Source organism: Dendrobates tinctorius, unplaced genomic scaffold (genome assembly GCF_039654945.1).
Source record: "Dendrobates tinctorius isolate UK_male_01 unplaced genomic scaffold, ASM3965494v1 ptg000196l, whole genome shotgun sequence".
In the NCBI taxonomy this organism is placed as follows: domain Eukaryota; kingdom Metazoa; phylum Chordata; class Amphibia; order Anura; family Dendrobatidae; genus Dendrobates; species Dendrobates tinctorius.
Window position 1 is genome coordinate 15,869,447 of NW_027361863.1, and position 19,518 is coordinate 15,888,964.

General features: G+C 46.1%; 1 protein-coding gene across 1 annotated transcript in view; it reads right to left on the reverse strand.

The window, feature by feature from the left end:
* Positions 1-17,217, reverse strand: part of LTBR (lymphotoxin beta receptor) — an 81,504-nt gene extending 64,287 nt beyond the window's left edge. The window contains exon 1 of the mRNA XM_073552936.1: positions 16,915-17,217. Within this exon, the coding sequence (XP_073409037.1) occupies positions 16,915-16,980 (66 nt within the window). The 5' untranslated portion in view covers positions 16,981-17,217. The remainder of the gene's footprint in view (positions 1-16,914) is intronic.
* Between the last annotated feature and the right edge of the window lie 2,301 nt (positions 17,218-19,518).

Here is a 19,518-nt window from a genome sequence, read left to right on the forward strand (position 1 = left end):
ATTCTAAAAGGTATCCCTGTTTGGGGGAGTTTCCAGGAAGTTCTGGGAGAGTCGGCAATATGGTCCTAAAGAAATACCCAATTTTGGACTATGCCATATTGCATTGGTACATATATAATATACATATGATATATTTACTGCATGTGCCATATGAATATATCAGTAAATAAGTTGTTCTTCTGAATTTGCTAAAAAAAAAAAAAAAAAAAAGAAAATTCCAAATATAACAAGTGGATGTTCCCTGGGGGATTCCACTATGACTTTCGTCAGAATTGTATTTGTCATGTGCGTATTAACATTAAAATACTCAAGACAACAAAAATAATGACACAACACCGGGGTCCAAATAGAGGAGAGAGGAGCCATCACCAAAGACCAAAGTTTTTTACATGTTATATTAGTTACTTCTAATTTTTTTATTATATTTTTATATAACAAATTTATTACCCTAACCCTGTCCTTAATCATATCCCTAAAACCTAAACCAACCTCCTAGAAAACGTGGAAAAATCTAAAAGCAGCTCTTAGTAATGAATGAAAACGGCATTGAATCGCACGCGCTCTATATGATTCAATCATGTCTTCATTCATTACAGATGTTTCTCACAAAATTAGAATATCATCAAAAAGTTAACTTATTTCAGTTCTTCAATACAAAAAGCTAATCTTCTCTATTTAATAGAGTCATTACAAAGTGATCTATTTCACATGTTTATTTCTGGTAATGTCGATGATTATGGCTTACAGCCAATGAAAACCCAAAAGTCATTATCTCAGTAAATTAGAATACTTTATAACACCAGCTTGAAAAATGATTATAAATCCGAAATGTTGTCCTACTGAAATGTGTGATCAGTAAATGCACTCAATACTTGGTCGGGGCTCCTTTGGCATCAATTACTGCATCAATGCGGCGTGGCATGGAGGCGATTAGCCTGTGGCACTGCTGAGGAGTTATGGAAGCCCAGGTTGCTTTGATAGCAGCCTTCAGCTCATCTGCATTGTTGGGTCTGGTGTCTCTCATCTTCCTCTTGACAATACTCCATAGATTCTATATGGGGTTAAGGTCAGGCGAGTTTGCTGCCAATCAAGCACAGTGATACTGTTGTGTGTACACCAGGTATTGGTACTTTTGGCAGTGTGGACAGGGGCCAAGTCCTGCTGGAGAATGACATTTCCATCTCCATAAAGCTTGTCGGCAGAGGGAAGCATGAAGAGCTCTAACATGTCCTGGTAGACAGCTGCGCTGACTTTGATCTTGATAAAACACAGTGGACCTACACCAGCAGATGACATGGCTCCCCAAACCATCACTGATGGTGGAGACTTCACACTAGACCTCCAGCAGCTTGGATTGTGGCCTCTCCACTCTTCCTCCAGACTTTGGGACCTTGATTTCCAAATGAAACGTAAAATTTACATTCATCTGAAAACACCTTGGACCACTGACAACAGTCCAGTTCTTTTTCTCCTTGGCCCAGGTAAGACGCTTTTGGCGTTGTCTATTGGTCATGAGTGGCTGACACAAGGAATGTGACACTTGTGGCCCATGTCCTGGATACGTCTGTGTGTGGTGCGAAGCAATGACTCCAGCAGCAGTCCACTCCTTGTGAATATCCCCCACATTACTGAATGGCCTTTTCTTAACAATCCTTCCCAAGCTGCGGTTATCCCGTTTGCTTGTGCATCTTTTTCTACCACACTTTTTCCTTCCACTCCACTTTCCATTAATCTGCTTGGATACAGCACTCTGTGAACAGTCGGCTTCTTTAGCAATGACCTTTTGTGGCTTCCCCTCCTTGTGGAATGGGTCAGTGACTGCCTTCTGGACATCTGTCAGGGCAGCAGTCTTCCCCATGATTGTGGAGCTACTGAAACAACTAAGGAACCTTTATAAACGCTTAGGAAGCCTTTACAAGTGTTTTTTGTTAATTATTCTAATTTACTGAGATAATGACTTTTGGGTTTTCATTGGCTGTAAGCCATAATCATCAACATTAACAGAAATAAACACGTGAGATAGATCACTCTGTGTGTAATGACTTTATAGAATATATGAGTTTCACTTTTTGTATTGAAAGACTGAAATAAACTTTTTGATGATATTCTAATTTTGTGAGAAGCACTTGTTGCTGCTCAGCTTTTGTCATCTCAGTTGCTGCAGAGCGCAGGTCAGTGTGTCACAGGCTGCTGCGCTCTGCATAGGCAGCGGCTGAGATGACAACGCTCGCTTCTTTATACATTCTAATGACAATGAACAGGATACAATGCAGTGAAAATTCCCAAATAATATAGATTGTCCTAATTATGGACAGAGTCTATTTTGCTGACATAAATAGTATACAAGTACGGTAATTAGTTTACTGATAGTGGAGTCATCTCTGGTAATTATTGATAAAAAGTAGTTGACGAGTTAATTATATGGTACAGAATAGAAGGTCAATATGTAGATTGTAGATGCCGGGTTACCACATCTTAGTGCAAGTTAACAATTTACGAGAGATAAAAAAGCTGTTCCACCCAATGATTACAAATGCACTGTATGGAAGGGCAATAGGTAAAACGGACCTGCCCAAGGTTGTGGTGCTCCACCCTCCACATTACTATGACTGCAAGCTTACTGTAGTGTTCACGCATGGGGGTCACCAAGAGATGTTCACATTCCGATTGGCTGGTGAAACCCTAGGCACACCCCAACTGACAGATAACCCACTGCCTGCCGAAATATACACTTGGGGGTAATAACTCACATAAAATTGCTTTCTTCCATTTTACACTTAGTGTTGGGGACATCAACAAGACACACTGCTTGGCCGAGGTTTTTCGATGGTGGACTAGGGATTTGAAGTGATTAGTTGATGTTGACATGAGGCACCACTTTATCCTCAGCCCCCTCGATAGGACCACGTAACTACTTAATTTTTACACTAATGACTGCATTAAAGCCAAGTTGAGATTCCATCACGGGATGAATTTTGGAAGTATAAGTTAACATTCACACAACATTAAAATTTGACATGTGCATTTGCCCCGTCTGAAGTTTGATGGTTTAACACTTGAGGTTTGTGAGTCTCAATAACAATTATATAGCAGTCATAATTAGACATTGATGACATTATTTCTGCTATTCCGTCATTGTTGGTATGATTTCAGCTTTGTTTGATGGTGTTTATGGTACTTTAATTAAGACCTGTCACTTGCAATTAGCATGTAATTTGTTTACCTGGTTTAAATACCTCTGTTCTACCGAATCCAACGCAGTTTTTCTTTTCTTCCTGCGCCTCTCCGTTCCTGAGATATGGCCACCTATTCCTTGTTTGTAAATCTTGTCTCATTAACTAAAGGGGCATGGCTCTCAAATAATCCGCCCACAAATAGTACGCGGCCACACCCCCTGAGCGAACAAGACAAAATTTACAAATAAGAAAACAAGGGCTATATCTCAGGAACAGAGAGGCGCAGAAACAAAAGAAAAATATCACCAGATTCCGGAGAACATCGGCATTTACACCAGGTAACAAAAGTGCATATTTAAGGAAAGCGACATTTCCTCCTTAAAGGGGCACAAAAGGACCTTTTTTCCTATATACACTGAATTGAACTACAAATGACGTGCAATAATAAAAAAAATAGCATCGGGGCCCAGGACCTTCAGTTTAACCCTTCAACATAATCTGCGCTGTATGTGACCACCATTGGTATAGCAGATGTACTACATAGTGCTGGTACCAGACTTCTGCGTTATATACCGTACTTTAACCACCAGATATCATGGTTCTGCATTTCACAGCCATCAGGGACCTGTACTGCACAAGCCACCGAAAAACCTGGTTCTGCAATGTATATCCTGCAGCTGCCACAAATCAGGGTTCGCAAAATGCTTCTGAGCTCCACAATAAGGGCTGAAGAGTAAGATGTGTAGGGTACTAACATAGGACTCCAGCCTATAATGTAAGGCTGGATATATATGGAGTACGGGGTGTATAACCTCCAAGCATTCAAGGCTTTCATTGCATAGGTATTAGGATTATAGTTAGGGCTATGGGGGAATTTAGGCCACAGATGACCAGTGGGCCGCTCTTCGCACCCTATTATTCCTACCTGCCTTCCAAGAGCCATATCGATTCTGCGGTACAAGCTGAAACTTTTATCGGCACTTCTTTGGGGTTCATATGACTTTCTAATCTCTCTTTTATTTTTTTGGAGGACCAAGTGACCATAACACAGCGATTTTGCCCTTTTTTTTCTTTTTATTTCAGCATTCACTGTATGGGATAAGTATTGATATTTTATTACTGTCACATGCGGCGATACCAAATATGTTGTTTTTTTTTTCTTTTCATTTTATTTTAGATTTTATTAACTTTTAAAAAGTTTTATTTTTTTTTACATTTTAAATTTTTTTTATTTTTTTTTTTACATTATTTTTATTAAGTTATTAAGTTTCCCAATGGGATTTGAACTTTTGATCAATTGTTCCTCCTGTCACCACGCTGTGATGGAATAGAGACGGCTGCAGCCGATCAGCGGCTGCTGATTAGGGGTAGCGGTCACATGACATAATGTCACATGACCACAGGAAGATTCAGCACCAGTCCCAGAGGTAAATATGGATTTTTTTAATTTTATTTTGCAGGTTCTCTCCTCTCTAACGAGCCGGAAAGGACTTGCTTGTCTGTTTCCGTAACTCCTAAAGACATGTGCACCCACCGCTCCACTCAGTCTCTTTCAAGATGTCACCTGTCTGAAGCAGACTGGTGGTAAGAGACGTCTGTGGTGGATAGGCCTCATTTATCAAAAATGCCTAAAACGGTCTGTTGCCCATAGCAACCAATCAGCATGCAGGTTTCATTCTTGAAACTGCTTTAGTAAAATGAAAGCTGTGCTGTGATTGGTTGCTATGGGCAACAGTTTTCTTCTTGACAGTCATGTAAAATGAGGCCTACTGTCCTTGACACCTATAGCAACCAATCGCAGCGCACCTTTCATTTTACCAAAGCAGTTTATCGTTGTGTGAGGGGGCACTGTGGGCACATCATTGTATGATGGGCACTGAGGGGGCAGAATTGTGTGGGAAGCACACTAGGGCCATTATTATGTTTGGACTACTGTGACTGTGGGGGCATCATATGGGTGGCACTATGGAGGCATCATTGTGTGGGTGGCACTGTGGGGGCATCATTGTGTGGGTGGCACTGTGGGGGCATCATTGTGTGGGTGGCACTGTGGGGGCATCATATGGGTGGCACTATGGAGGCATCATTGTGTGGGTGGCACTTTGGGGGCATCATTGTGTGGGTGGCACTGAGGAGGCATCATTGTGTGGGTGGCACTGTGGAGGCATCATTGTGTGGGTGGCATTTGGGGGCATCATTGTGTGGGTGGCATTTGGGGGCATCATTGTGTGGGTGGCACTGAGGAGGCATCATTGTGTGGGTGGCATTTGGGGGCATCATTGTGTGGGTGGCACTGAGGAGGCATCATTGTGTGAGGGGCACTGAGGAGGCATCATTGTGTGGGTGGCACTTTGGGGGCATCATTGTGTGGGTGGCACTGAGGAGGCATCATTGTGTGGGTGGCACTTTGGGGGCATCATTGTGTGGGTGGCACTGAGGAGGCATCATTGTGTGGGTGGCACTGAGGAGGCATCATTGTGTGGGTGGCACTGTGGGGGCATCATTGTGTGGGTGGCACTGAGGAGGCATCATTGTGTGAGGGGCACTGAGGAGGCATCATTGTGTGGGTGGCACTTTGGGGGCATCATTGTGTGGGTGGCACTGAGGAGGCATCATTGTGTGGGTGGCACTTTGGGGGCATCATTGTGTGGGTGGCACTGAGGAGGCATCATTGTGTGGGTGGCACTGAGGAGGCATCATTGTGTGGGTGGCACTGTGGGGGCATCATTGTGTGGTTGGCACTGAGGAGGGCATCATTGTGTGGGTGGCACTGTGGAGACGTCATTGTGTGGGTGGCACTGAGGAGGCATCATTGTGTGGGTGGCACTGTGGGGGCATCATTGTGTGGTTGGCACTGTGGAGACGTCATTGTGTGGGTGACACAGTGGAGGCATTACTGAGTGGGACTATGGAAACATCTTTGTATGAGTGAAACTGTGAGGGAATCATTGTGTGGGGGCATCATTGTGTGTGGAGCAATGTGGAGGCATCATTGTGTGGGTGGTACTGTGGAGGCATCATTGTGTGGGTGGCACTGAGGAGGCATCATTGTGTGGGTGGCACTGTGGGGGCATCATTGTGTGGGTGGCACTGAGGAGGCATCATTGTGTGAGGGGCACTGAGGAGGCATCATTGTGTGGGTGGCACTTTGGGGGCATCATTGTGTGGGTGGCACTGAGGAGGCATCATTGTGTGGGTGGCACTTTGGGGGCATCATTGTGTGGGTGGCACTGAGGAGGCATCATTGTGTGGGTGGCACTGAGGAGGCATCATTGTGTGGGTGGCACTGTGGGGGCATCATTGTGTGGTTGGCACTGAGGAGGGCATCATTGTGTGGGTGGCACTGTGGAGACGTCATTGTGTGGGTGGCACTGAGGAGGCATCATTGTGTGGGTGGCACTGTGGGGTAATCATTGTGTGGTTGGCACTGTGGAGACGTCATTGTGTGGGTGACACAGTGGAGGCATTACTGAGTGGGACTATGGAAACATCTTTGTATGAGTGAAACTGTGAGGGAATCATTGTGTGGGGGCATCATTGTGTGTGGAGCAATGTGGAGGCATCATTGTGTGGGTGGTACTGTGGAGGCATCATTGTGTGGGTGGCACTGTGGAGGCATCATTGTGTGGGTGGCACTGTTGGGGCATCTTTGTGTGGGTGAAACTGTATGGGATTCATTGTGTGGGTGGCACTGTGGGGGCATCCTTGTGTGGGTGGCATTTTAGGGGAATCATTGGGTGAATTATTGTGTGTGGAGACATCATGGTGTGGGAGGACACTGGGCATTTCCATATGGGTAATGGAGGCGCTGTGGTGGAATCATGTAGCGGGTGCACAGCAGGGAAATCCTAGCATGTGTTAGGGCCTTCACACTCTGTGTGTGGAGGCATTGTGGGCATTGGTGTGTTGGGGGCATCTTTCAAGCATCACACTGTGCGTGGAAACATCATCATGAAGCTGTAATACTGAATGGGGGGCATGAAACTGTACAGTCTGCCATGTCTGCGTGTCCCTCTCCAGTAGTCGTATATGCCCGATAATGATGCACATTAGAGTGCATGTTCGCTCTGCCGGCACCATTATAGTCTATGCCCCCGTCGGCGCATATGTCTGAATCTCATTTTGCAGTGGGTGGGGGGTTCCAACGCAAGCCCCAGCGGGACCCATGAACGTGCAGAAAAGCGCAATGTGAAGGCTCCTGTCATGTCCCACGACTTGGGAAATCATTTAATATTTGCATTCCTTGTGTTGCATCATCTGTTGCTAGGGGGAAGTTTGCCTTTCCCTGTATTTTGTCCCAACTCTCTCCCTGTAGTCCTGTGATGTATGTTTGTTCCCTCCTTCATTCTCTATTTTGTGATCGTCCCTCCATCTGTATGCATCTTCTTACATGTCCTCTGAAGAATATTCCTTTTTACCTGCTGCTTTCATCATAATACAAGAATTTCAGTTAAAGCATCCCTCTTTTCCTGGAGTCTTCTTACATGAGATCGTGGCTGAGTTAAGCTGTCTGATTAATCGGTATGAACGTGAGTACAGGTCGATACGGAAAGGGCCCAGAAAGAGAGGTCTATCCAGGCACCATACGTTCTACATATCCATGAGTCAGAATAGTAAAAAGGAATAACCTGCCTTCAGAGACAGTAACTCAAGGTCTGTGCTGAATCTCAGTGGAAAAGGACATTTTCCAGATAGACTGTAACCCAGTTCCAGCCAGACCCCAGCGTGCATAGAAGCCACACACTGCAGCTGAACAGAGAGGAATATAACTCCCATCATTACACAGGACCCTGCAGCTGCTCCAGCATTAGATGCAAAGTATCAACTCTGTGCAGAGTCTGTGTATTTCCTGTTGCTGAACAGTGGGAAGTATAACCCCCATCATCAACTCTTCCTGCCTGCAATCTAATCATGTCTGAAGCAAGGAATACAATGTCCCTACCAGACTTACAAGCACAGGAAAGAGACCCAGACCCCCATCCACCATCTAGCGAAAGGGGAAAACGTACAGTCAAACCCACATGGAAAGTCATGGAGAATTTAGAGACTGCAAAATGTGAATTATATAGTGATGTGTCTTCAGTATGGAAGAAAGTGCTGAGTCATATAGACACTGCATCAAGGCCTGCTTCTCATGAGTTACCACCAGAGGGAGTTCTAGAACAATTATGCACAGCATACCAAATGTATATGGAGAAGAGTGACCAATACATTATTCTCCTGAAGAAACTGAATCTCCCAGAGACTTTAAATGAATTGCAAGGTTTCCAGCAGCTTAATTCTGAAAGAGACTGCACTGTACGTGACATTAAAGCCAAGATAGAGGCTAGAATCGCACGGACACCAGATGCATCAACTCGCACATCCAAATCGTGTAAGCACTCAAAACGTTCATCTAGGTCAAGTTCATCAAAATATTCTACTCTTACTGAGCAGCTTATAAGAGCACGTGCTAAGGCTGAAACTACTAAGGTACAAGCTGCCTTTGCACAAAAGAGAGCAGAAATGGATGCAGCTGCTGCACAAAAAAGAGCAGAAATGGACGCAGCTGCTGCACAAAAGAGAGCAGAAATGGATGCAGCTGCTGCAGAAATGGATGCAGAAGTGGCACGCATGAAAGCGGAAAAGGAAGCTCTAGAGAAGGAATGTGAGCATGCAACAGCCATAGCAGAATTAAAGGTACTCGAGCAGGCTATCAGTGGGAGTCAAAGAGACAGCGTCAGTTTGTGTGAAATGGAGGCAGAAGACCCTATTGAACGCACAAGAGACTACGTGCTAAGCCAAGATGGCGAACCGCAGATCATCACCAACACTCCTGATGGTGTTGACGCTTCTCCAGAGTACCAGGATGCCGAGCCACTTACAGAATCCTGCATTCAAGGTCAGTACAATGCTCCCAAACTTGAACTTCCTTCATATTCCAGTATGCGCCAAAACCCTGCATCTCACCAAAATCCACAGGCTAATACCTACTTGCAACCCAATATGCCGGCAGGTCATTATACCCTCGACAACCGCACAGTGCCACCTCCGCAGGTAGCAGAAACTATACCCACCAAACCAGTTGCTGGACTAAATGCATATGCCACTCCATACTTCCCCATGTTTCAAGGCCAAGACGTCTCCACCCCTATGTACAACACCGCTCAGCCTACAATTGTGCATCCTAAGTCAGAAAGAACAGACATGTCCGACTTCGCAAGGTACATGATTCGCCGTGAACTTACTAAAACCGGTCTCACAAGGTTCGATGACCAACCTGAAAATTACAGAGGTTGGAAAAGTGCCTTTAGAACCGTAACTAGTGACCTCGGCATCACTGCTGCGGAAGAGCTGGACCTGCTGATCAGATGGTTAGGACCACAATCCACAGAGCGTGTCAAGAGACTCAGGTCTGTACATATCAGTAATCCAACGGCTGGTCTCATGGCTGCATGGGAAAGACTAGAGAGAAACTTTGGCAGTCCAGAAGCCATAGAGGATGCACTGTTCAAGCGACTACAGAGTTTTCCAAAGATATCAAGCAAGGACAGTTCAAAGTTCCTAGAGCTCAGTGACCTGCTGTTAGAGCTCCAGCTGGCCAAGGCAGACACCCACCTACCTGGCCTCAGCTACCTGGACACTGCTCATGGAGTAAACCCCATTATCTCCAAGTTACCATACAATGTACAAGAGAAGTGGACTGCAATAGGGTCAAAATACAAGAAAGACCATCAAGTGTCATTTCCTCCGTTCTCCTACTTCTGTGAGTTTATAAAAGACATTGCAGAGCGTAAGAACGACCCAAGCTTTTCCTACGGAGAATCCAGTGGCCCAGCTTCACCTCCTTCTAAATACGTGAGCACATGCTCGAATGACAGAAACCGCAGGGGTCCAGTGTCAGTGAAGAAGACGGATATTCTTCCCTTACCAACATCAGCTCCAGGCAAGAGCAACAAGGGTGAAAAGATAGAGAACCCAAATCGTGAGTGTCCCATCCACAAGAAGCCACATCCCTTAAAAAAGGGCATCGGCTTCAGGAAGAAACCGCTCCAAGAACGCAAGGAACTTCTAAAGAAGTTCAGGGTATGCTACAGATGTTGTGCTTCTACTGAACACTTTGCTAAAGACTGTAAAACTACAATTAAGTGTATGGAGTGTGACAGTGAGGATCACGTACAAGCACTCCACCCATACCGTCCTGACTCTACACGTACTCCTTCCCCCACCACGAGCCATGATGGGGAGGACGCAGCTCAAACTGCAAGTCATACCACAATATCTTCTTCATGCACAGAAGTCTGCGGAGAAGGTCTCTGGGACAAGTCCTGTGCGAAGATTTGCCTGGTGAACGTATATCCCAACGGTCACCCAGAGAAAGCCGTGAAGGTGTACGTCCTCTTGGATGATCAGAGCAACCGATCACTTGCAAGGTCAGAACTCTTTGATATGTTAACTTAAAGGGAAATGCTTACCCTTACACCTTAAGTACCTGCAGCGGTGTTACAGAGGTCTCTGGGAGAAGGGCCAGTGGTCTTATAGCGACATCCCTCGAAAACACCGTAGAGATACCCTTACCTACACTTGTCGAGTGCAACCAGATTCCATCCAATCGAGAAGAGATCCCAACGCCAGAGGCTGCTCTTCATCACCCACATCTCAAGGGGATAGCAAACAAGATACCAGCCCTCAACAGCGCAGATATCCTGATTTTGCTTGGCAGAGACATTCTCCGGCTGCACAAGGTACGTCAGCAAATTAACGGACCACACGACGCACTATTTATTTGCCCAACGCTTTGACCTAGGCTGGGTAATTATAGGCAATGTTTGCATACTCAAGATGAAGAGACCTAATAACATCTCCTCTTACAAAACACACATCTTGCCAAATGGTCGCAGCACTCATTTTCAGCCATGCCCACATCATTACTGGGTGAAAGAGAAAGTGAGCAACACCAAGAGGCAACAGGAATCCTTCAACAACATGAACATGCTCCAGCCCTGGGACGAAAACCTCGGGTCAACAGTGTTTGATTCCACAAATGAAGACAACAAGTTAGCACCCACAAGGGAAGATAAAGAATTCATAAAGGTTATGGACAAAGAATTTGTTCAAGATGACTCCAACAGTTGGGTAGCTCCTTTACCCTTTCGTTTCCCAAGAGCGAGGTTGCCGAACAACCTGCAGCAAGAAACTGCAAGGTTCTCATCCTTAAAGCGTACCCTAAAGAGGAAACCAGAGATGGAGAAGCATTTCATTGACTTTATGCAGAACATCTTTGACAGAGATCATGCTGAACCTGCGCCACCACTGAAGGAAGGAGAAGAATGTTGGTACCTTCCATCCTTTGTGTCTATCACCCTCACAAGCCTAACCAGATCAGAGTGGTGTTTGACTCCAGTGCTCAGTATGAAGGCCTCTCTCTCAACAACCTGCTACTAACTGGACCCAACCTGAACAACAGCCTCCTTGGAGTATTGATCCGCTTCAGACAAGAACCTGTTGCTATAATGGCCGACATTCAGCAGATGTTTCATTGCTTCATCATGAAGGAAGACAGCAGAAACTATCTTAGGTTCCTATGGCACAAAGACAACAATGTCAACAATCAAGTCATAGACTACCGGATGAAGGTCCATGTCTTCGGCAACAGTCCTTCACCTGCTGTGGCGATCTACGGACTGAGACGGACAGCCCGGGAAGGTGAGAGAGAGTACGGATCCGATGCTCGTCAATTCGTAGAGAAGAACTTCTACGTAGACGACGGGCTCAAGTCCTTGCCCACAAGTGAAGAGGCAATTGACCTACTCTCCAGGACACAGGAAATGCTATCCACATCAAACCTCAGACTCCACAAGATCATCTCTAACAGTCAAGAGGTAATGAGCGCGTTTCCATCTGAGGACCATGCCACGAACCTAAAGGACCTCAACCTAGGTTCTGATGTTCCTCCCACACAGCGCAGCCTTGGTCTACTGTGGGATATCAAACAGGACACCTTCACCTTCCAAGTGTCGCCCTGTGACAAACCCTTTACCAAACGAGGAGTCCTATCTGTCATAAACAGCATCTACGATCCTCTCGGGTTTGTAGCACCCATCACTATTCAAGGCAAGATACTGTTAAGACAGCTCACTGCCGAGAACACCGATTGGGACACCCCGCTGACGACTCAGAAACAGCAAAGGTGGGAGACATGGAAGAAGTCATTGAAGTTCTTAGAGCAACTCCAAGTCCCACGTTGTTATTCTCCAAGATCATCTTTGGCTGCAATCAGAAGAGAAGTTCATATTTTCTGTGATGCATCTACAGAAGCCATAGCCGCAGTAGCTTATCTGAAGACCTTAGAAGCTAATAAGGTGCATTGTGGTTTCATCCTGGGTAAGGCCAAATTAACCCCAAAGCCTGCACATTCTGTACCCAGACTCGAACTTTGCGCTGCAGTACTGGCAGTAGAAATTGCTGAAGTTGTAAGAGACGAAATGGACATTGCAATTGATTCCTTTACCTTCTACGGAGACCTTGTTCTCTTAAAAGACAAAGAGGCTCATCGTAACGACTGGCCAATGGGTCTTATCACCAAGGTCATGCCCAGCGAGGACGGAAAGACGCGTAAGACAGAAGTTAAGGTGACAAAAGGGGGCTCTACCCGAACCTTCCTCCGTCCGGTCACCAATCTCGTGCTGCTACTGCCAAAGGAGGACGTCACATGAACTGAACATTGCTCCTGGACGTTGCTCACGGCGGGGAGCATTCCTCCTCATTCCCCAGTTTTATTGAACATTGACATTTTCCATTGGATTGAACTTTGAACATTGCCATTGGATTGCTGGGTTTGTGGAAGAGTTGGCATGTTTTCGGCTTCCCCAATCCGAAGATGGGTTTAATAGACTTGGACTTATCTTCCGGTGTGATCTACGGGTCAACAACAACGAGTTGGACTTTAAAAATGTTTATTATTGCATGCATGTTTTTCTTTTCTCTTGTTTTTCAGGTTCGAACGACTTCGAAGAGTTACGGACATCGTGAAATCCAAGGATTTCAGACGGGGAGTGTCATGTCCCACGACTTGGGAAATCATTTAATATTTGCATTCCTTGTGTTGCATCATCTGTTGCTAGGCAGAAGTTTGCCTTTCCCTGTATTTTGTCCCAACTCTCTCCCCGTAGTCCTGTGATGTATGTTTGTTCCCTCCCTTATTCTCCATTTTGTGATCGTCCCTCCATTTGTATGCATCTTCTTACATGTCCTCTGAAGAATATTCCTTTTTACCTGCTGCTTTCATCATAATACAAGAATTTCAGTTAAAGCATCCCTCTTTTCCTGGAGTCTTCTTACATGAGATCGTGGCTGAGTTAAGCTGTCTGATTAATCGGTATGAACGTGAGTACAGGTCGATACGGAAAGGGCCCAGAAAGAGAGGTCTATCCAGGCACCATACGTTCTACATATCCATAAGTCAGAATAGCTCCCATAGGGGCACTACGTTTGGATTGGGCGGTGTTAGCGATGTTGCCCTGGAAGGGAGGTATAGACACCACTGTTCTCTATGGGACTGATGGAGCTGTAACTGGATTATCGCAGGCAGACCCAGAGATAACGATTGGTGTCATGGGTGGGCCTTATGCCGCACAGTTCTGTATTTTTATCTGGACTCCTCTTGATACTTTTTATCTGGCTCAGACTCAGGATAAAAATGTCAGATAAGTACTACAATAGGCCTCAATGTTACATAGATTATATCTGTACAATGATGGTCGAAGGTGACGACAAACAGCAGTGAGACACTCACTGGCTTTATATGTCCTATAATGTAGCAGAGGTGAATACGTTGCACCGGTTATGTGACAATGCTCAGGACTTTCCGGCAGTCCCAGGTAAACAGACCTGGATGTAACACATGGATGTGACTGTGAGTCCTGCAAAATGACCTACTCAGCTCTGCCACAGCTAATAATCTCAGCTCTGCTATATACATGTATGCAATGTAGATGAGTCCTGACGTTAGTTCTCATATCTAGAAACCGCAGGATACACACACAAATGAAATTGAAACTCTCTAATTCCCCTGTGATGTGTGATTCCATAGTGTCCTTCCACTTGGGGGCTGTGATCATTCAGTTGTAGATGAGATGAGTTTGCCATTTGGCAGAATACAATACAATATAGCATTTTCTGACTATTGCATGGGACTGCAGGTCAAATTACTGGTTTATCTCAACTCTGCCCTGAAGAGGAAATAAATTCAGCTCTGATGCAATCTTAGGGAACATAAGGTATGCAAATATCTACTAGCTTTATTGAAGCACGTGACACGGCTACTATATGGCCGACTATCAGAAAATAGGTAGCCAATTCACTTTGTGGAACCGATAGGCTTTTCCCGCTATATCGAAGCACTCGCTGCAGCCCGCTGTATCTAAGCCCTCGCTGCAGCCCCTTATATCTAAGCCTTCGCTGCAGCCCTCTTATATCTAAGTCCTCGCTGCAGCCCCCTGTATCTAAGCCCTCGCTGCAGCTCCCTGTATCTAAGCCCTCGCTGCAGCTCCCTGTATCTAAGCCCTCGCTGCAGCTCCCTGTATCTAAGCCCTCGCTGCAGCCCCCTATATCTAAGCCCTCGCTGGTGCCCCTTATATCTAAGCCCTCGCTGCAGCCCCTTATATATAAGCCTTCGCTGCAGCCCCCTATGTCTAAGCCCTCGCTGCAGCCCCCTATATCAAAGCCCTCGCTGCAGCCCCTTATATCTAAGCCCTCACTGCAGCCGTTTATATCTAAGCCCTTGCTGGTGCCACTTATCTCTAAGCCCTCACTGCAGCCTCTTTTATCTAAGCCCTCCCTGCAGCCCCCTATATCTAAGCGCTCGCTGCAGCCCCTATATCTAAGCCCTCGCTGCAGCCCCTTATATCTAAGCCCTCGCTGCAGCCCCTATATCTAAGCTCTCACTGCAGCCCCCTATGTCTAAGCCCTCGCTGCAGTCCCCTATATCTAAGCGCTCGCTGCAGCCCGCTATATCTAAGCCCTCGCTGCAGCCCCTATATCTAAGCTCTCACTGCAGCCCCCTATGTCTAAGCCCTCGCTGCAGTCCCCTATATCTAAGCCCTCGCTGCAGCCCCCTATATCTAAGCGCTCACTGCAGCCCCCTATGTCTAAACCCTCGCTGCAGCCCCTTATATCTAAGCCCTCGCTGCAGCTCCTTATATCTAAGCCCTCGCTGCAGCCCCCTACATCTAAGCCCTCGCTCCAACCCCTATATCTAAGCCCTCGCTGCAGCCCCCTATATCTAAGTCCTCGCTGCAGCCCCTATTTCTAAGCCCTCGCTGCAGCCCCCTATATCTAAGCCCTCGCTGCAGTTCCCCATGTCTAAGCCCTCGCTGCAGCCCCCTATATCTAAGCCCTCGCTGCATCCCCCTATTATATCTAAGCCCTCGCTGCAGCCAGCCCCCTATATCTAAGCCCTTGCTGCAGCCCCCTATATCTAAGCCCTTGCTGCAGCTCCCTATATCCAAGCCCTCGCTGCAGCCCCCTATATCTAAGCGCTCGCTGCAGCCCCTTATATCTAAACCCTCGCTGCAGCCCCCTATATCTAAGCCCTCGCTGGTGCCCCTTATATCTAAGCCCTCGCTGCAGCCCCCTATATCTAAGCCCTCGCTGGAGCCCCCTATATCTAAGCCCTCGCTGGTGCCCCTTATATCTAAGCCCTCGCTGCAGCCCCTATATCTAAGTGCTCGCTGCAGCCCCCTATATCTAAGCACTCACTGCAGCCCCTATATTTAAGCCCTCGCTGCAGCCCCTATATCTAAGCCCTCTCTGTTGCCCCCTATATCTAAGCCCTCACTGTAGCCCCCTATGTCAAAGCCCTCGCTGCAGCTCCCTATGTCTAAGCCCTCGCTGCAGCCCCTATATCTAAGCCCTCGCTGCAGCCCCTATATCTAAGCCCTCGCTGTTGCCCCCTATATCTAAGCCCTCGCTGGAGCCCCCTATGTCAAAGCCCTTTCTGCAGCTCCCTATGTCTAAGCCCTCGCTGCAGCCCCTATAGCTAAGCCCTCACTGTAGCCCCCTATGTCAAAGCCCTCGCTGCAGCTCCCTATGTCTAAGCCCTTGCTGGTGCCCCTTATATCTAAGCCCTCGCTGCAGCCCCTATATCTAAGCACTCACTGCAGCACCTATATTTAAGCCCTCGCTGCAGCCCCTATATCTAAGCCCTCGCTGTTGCCCCCTATATCTAAGCCCTCGCTGGAGCCCCCTATGTCAAAGCCCTCGCTGCAGCTCCCTATGTCTAAGCCCTCGCTGCAGCCCCTATATCTAAGCCCTCACTGTAGCCCCCTATGTCAAAGCCCTCGCTGGAGCCCCTTATATCTAAGCCCTTGCTGGTGCCCCTTATATCTAAGCCCTCGCTGCAGCCCCTATATCTAAGTGCTTGCTGCAGCCCCTATATCTAAGCACTCACTGCAGCACCTATATTTAAGCCCTCGCTGCAGCCCCTATATCTAAGCCCTCGCTGCAGCCCCCTGTATCTAAGCACTCCAGCCACATGTTCCTATATATATATTCCAGCCACAGCCCGGTATCCATACATCCCCATATGGACTGGCGCTGTAGGATCACAGCTGGAACCACATGGACATCTGCCTTACTAACCATACACCCTGTAGAGTCTCATCCATAGACCTTGGTTCCCCAGCTGTCCCCATGCCCAGGCACATGGTGCCATACACAGACACCGATAACACCTGTTCCCATTGTGCTCAGTTCTTACCTGCGGGATATTCCTCAAAACAATTCCCAGGAACAATAGAAGCTGAAGGTGCAGACACATCTCCATGATCCCAGATTTAAAGGGTCACATAGTCAGTAGCATCAGACACGTTGTGGACCTTCCCAACCCCGAAGAATCCAGAACTGCTGCCAATCACCACCCCACAGACGCGTCCCACTATGACAAATCCTAAAATAAAGGATAATATAATATGTCACTTCTGCGCTTTCTGTGGGATCTCCAGGAAACCCGTCCTATCGCCCCAATGTCAGCTTTTTACTTTCAATCTCTTCTTTTAGCTTGGCAGAAACTTCCTGCTATTCCAGTAACACTGAGTCACAGCGGGGCGGATCATGAAGGAATATTCTTCTTAAAAGGAAAAGCACATGTTATTCACTGCTGTCAGTGGGAGATCCAGACGTGAGGAATATGCCTTTAATTTCCTATATAACCACTGAGGCATTAGATAGAAGATCATCAAACCTTGCAGGACTCGTCTGTAGATACGAGCTCACCTAGGAGCAGAGAAACGCCAAAATATAATGACAAAGTAATAAGCAATAAAAAAAAGTCAGAGGACGAGTTTAGGGTGTGTGTTTAAGGAGGTGGTGGGGACCCTCAGTTGCTCCCTCTCTCCTGTATGTCCGGCATGTGTGCCCCATGCGGTGTCCGGACGGTTTCGCTATAAACTACTATGTATTACTGTTATTCATGTGCTGTGCTTGTATGTCTGATATTGTCTTAATGTTTTACTATTGTGCATTGTAATATCTAACATTACGTTAGATTAGGGCTAGTAAAAGGTTAACTAAGGGGGTTGGGTCGGCAGCCTCAAAGGGACAGGAAATTCCTGTCTCCCAGTAAGTGCCTGGGCAGGCTTGCCCAGGGCAGGACGCTCCTACAGCCAGGAGCAGAAGGTTCCACGGATGACGGGACAAAGCTGCCAAAGACCGCTGCCTCAGTTTGCCGGGCAGTGTAGACAGACCATGAGACCATCATCAGAAAGACTGCTGTACCTCTCAAGTTAGGGAGGGAGCCACTGATACTGACTTGCCTCAAGTAGCTGCAGGGACAGAGCAGGAAGCATTGTTTCATGTACAGTAAAGTTTTCCCTGTTGGATAAGAACTGTGCCTGTCTGTTGTTCCTGGATCCTCACCCTCAGTGGCTGCAGTGAGCGTGGCAAGAAGTTAACTGACTGTGTTGTAGGATTAGTACCGCGCCTGTCTTTTTCATGTGCAAGGGGCCAGGGTGCTTATAGACTGTTACTTTAATAGACTCAGTGATGACTACCACCAGGTGCCACCTTGTTACATTTGCACACATTGCATTTTTGTTGCTTTTTTTTCCCATGTAGTTTTGTCACAAACTCTTTCCTAGTACCAGCAAAGTGAATGAGATTCCATGAAGACTCGTGAACAAATGGCTTATCATTTCCTTGCAGATTTAATTCTGTAGCATGTCAATCCTTGCAGCTTTTTTGTTTCATATTTCAACTGTATTAATGTGTGCAAAAATACCCATTAACCCCTTAATCCCATATGACGTACTATCCCGTCCATGTGCCCTGGGACATCCCCACATGTATCAGCGTACTCAGGACAAATTGCACAATAACTTTTAGGGTGAAAAGATCATTTTTGTGGAAAAAATATGATTTTTTAATTGTACCGCTGTACGTTATAAACTTCTGTGAAGCCCTTGTGGGTTCAAAGTTCTCACCACATATCTAGATAAGTTCCTTGGGGGGTCTAGTTTCCAAAATGGGGTCACTTGTGGGGGTTTTCCACTGTTTAGGCACATCAGGGGCTCTCCAAATGTGACATGGCGTCCGATCTGAATTCCAGCCAATTTTGCATTGAAAAAGTCAAACGGCACTCCTTCCCTTCTGAGCTCTGCCATGCGCAGAAACAGTGGTTCCCCCCACATATCAGGTATCAGCGTACTCAGGACAAATTGCACAATAAATTTTGCAGTCCAATTTCTCCTGTTACCCTTGGTAAAATAAAAAAAATTGAACCTGAAGTATTTTTTTTGTGAAAAAAAAGTTAAATGTTCATTTTTTTTTAAAATATTCAAAAAATTTCTGTGACGCACCTAAAGGGTTAATAAACTTCTTGAATGTGGTTTTGAGCACCTTGAGGGATGCAGTTTTTAGAATGGTGTCACTTTTGGGTATTTTCTATCATATAGACCCCTCAAAGTGGCTTCAAATGTGATGTGGTCCGTAAAAATAAAATGGTGTTGCAAAAATGAGAAATCGCTGGTCAAGTTTTAACCCTTATAACTTCCTAACAAAAAAAAAAATTTTGGTTCCAAAATTGTGCTGATGTAAAGTAAACATGTGGGAAATGTTACTTATTAAGTTTTTTGTGTGCCGTATCTCTGTGATTTAAGGGCATAAAAATTCAAAGTGGGAAAAATTTTTTTACAAATAAATGCAAGTTATTTGAATGAAATTTTACCACTAACATGAAGTACAATATGTCACGAGAAAAGAATGTCAGAATCACCGGGATCCATGGAAGCGGTCAGAATTGTAAAAATTGGCCCGGTCATGAATGTGCAAACCACCCTTGGGGCTTAAGGGGTTAAAAGCGCAGGTA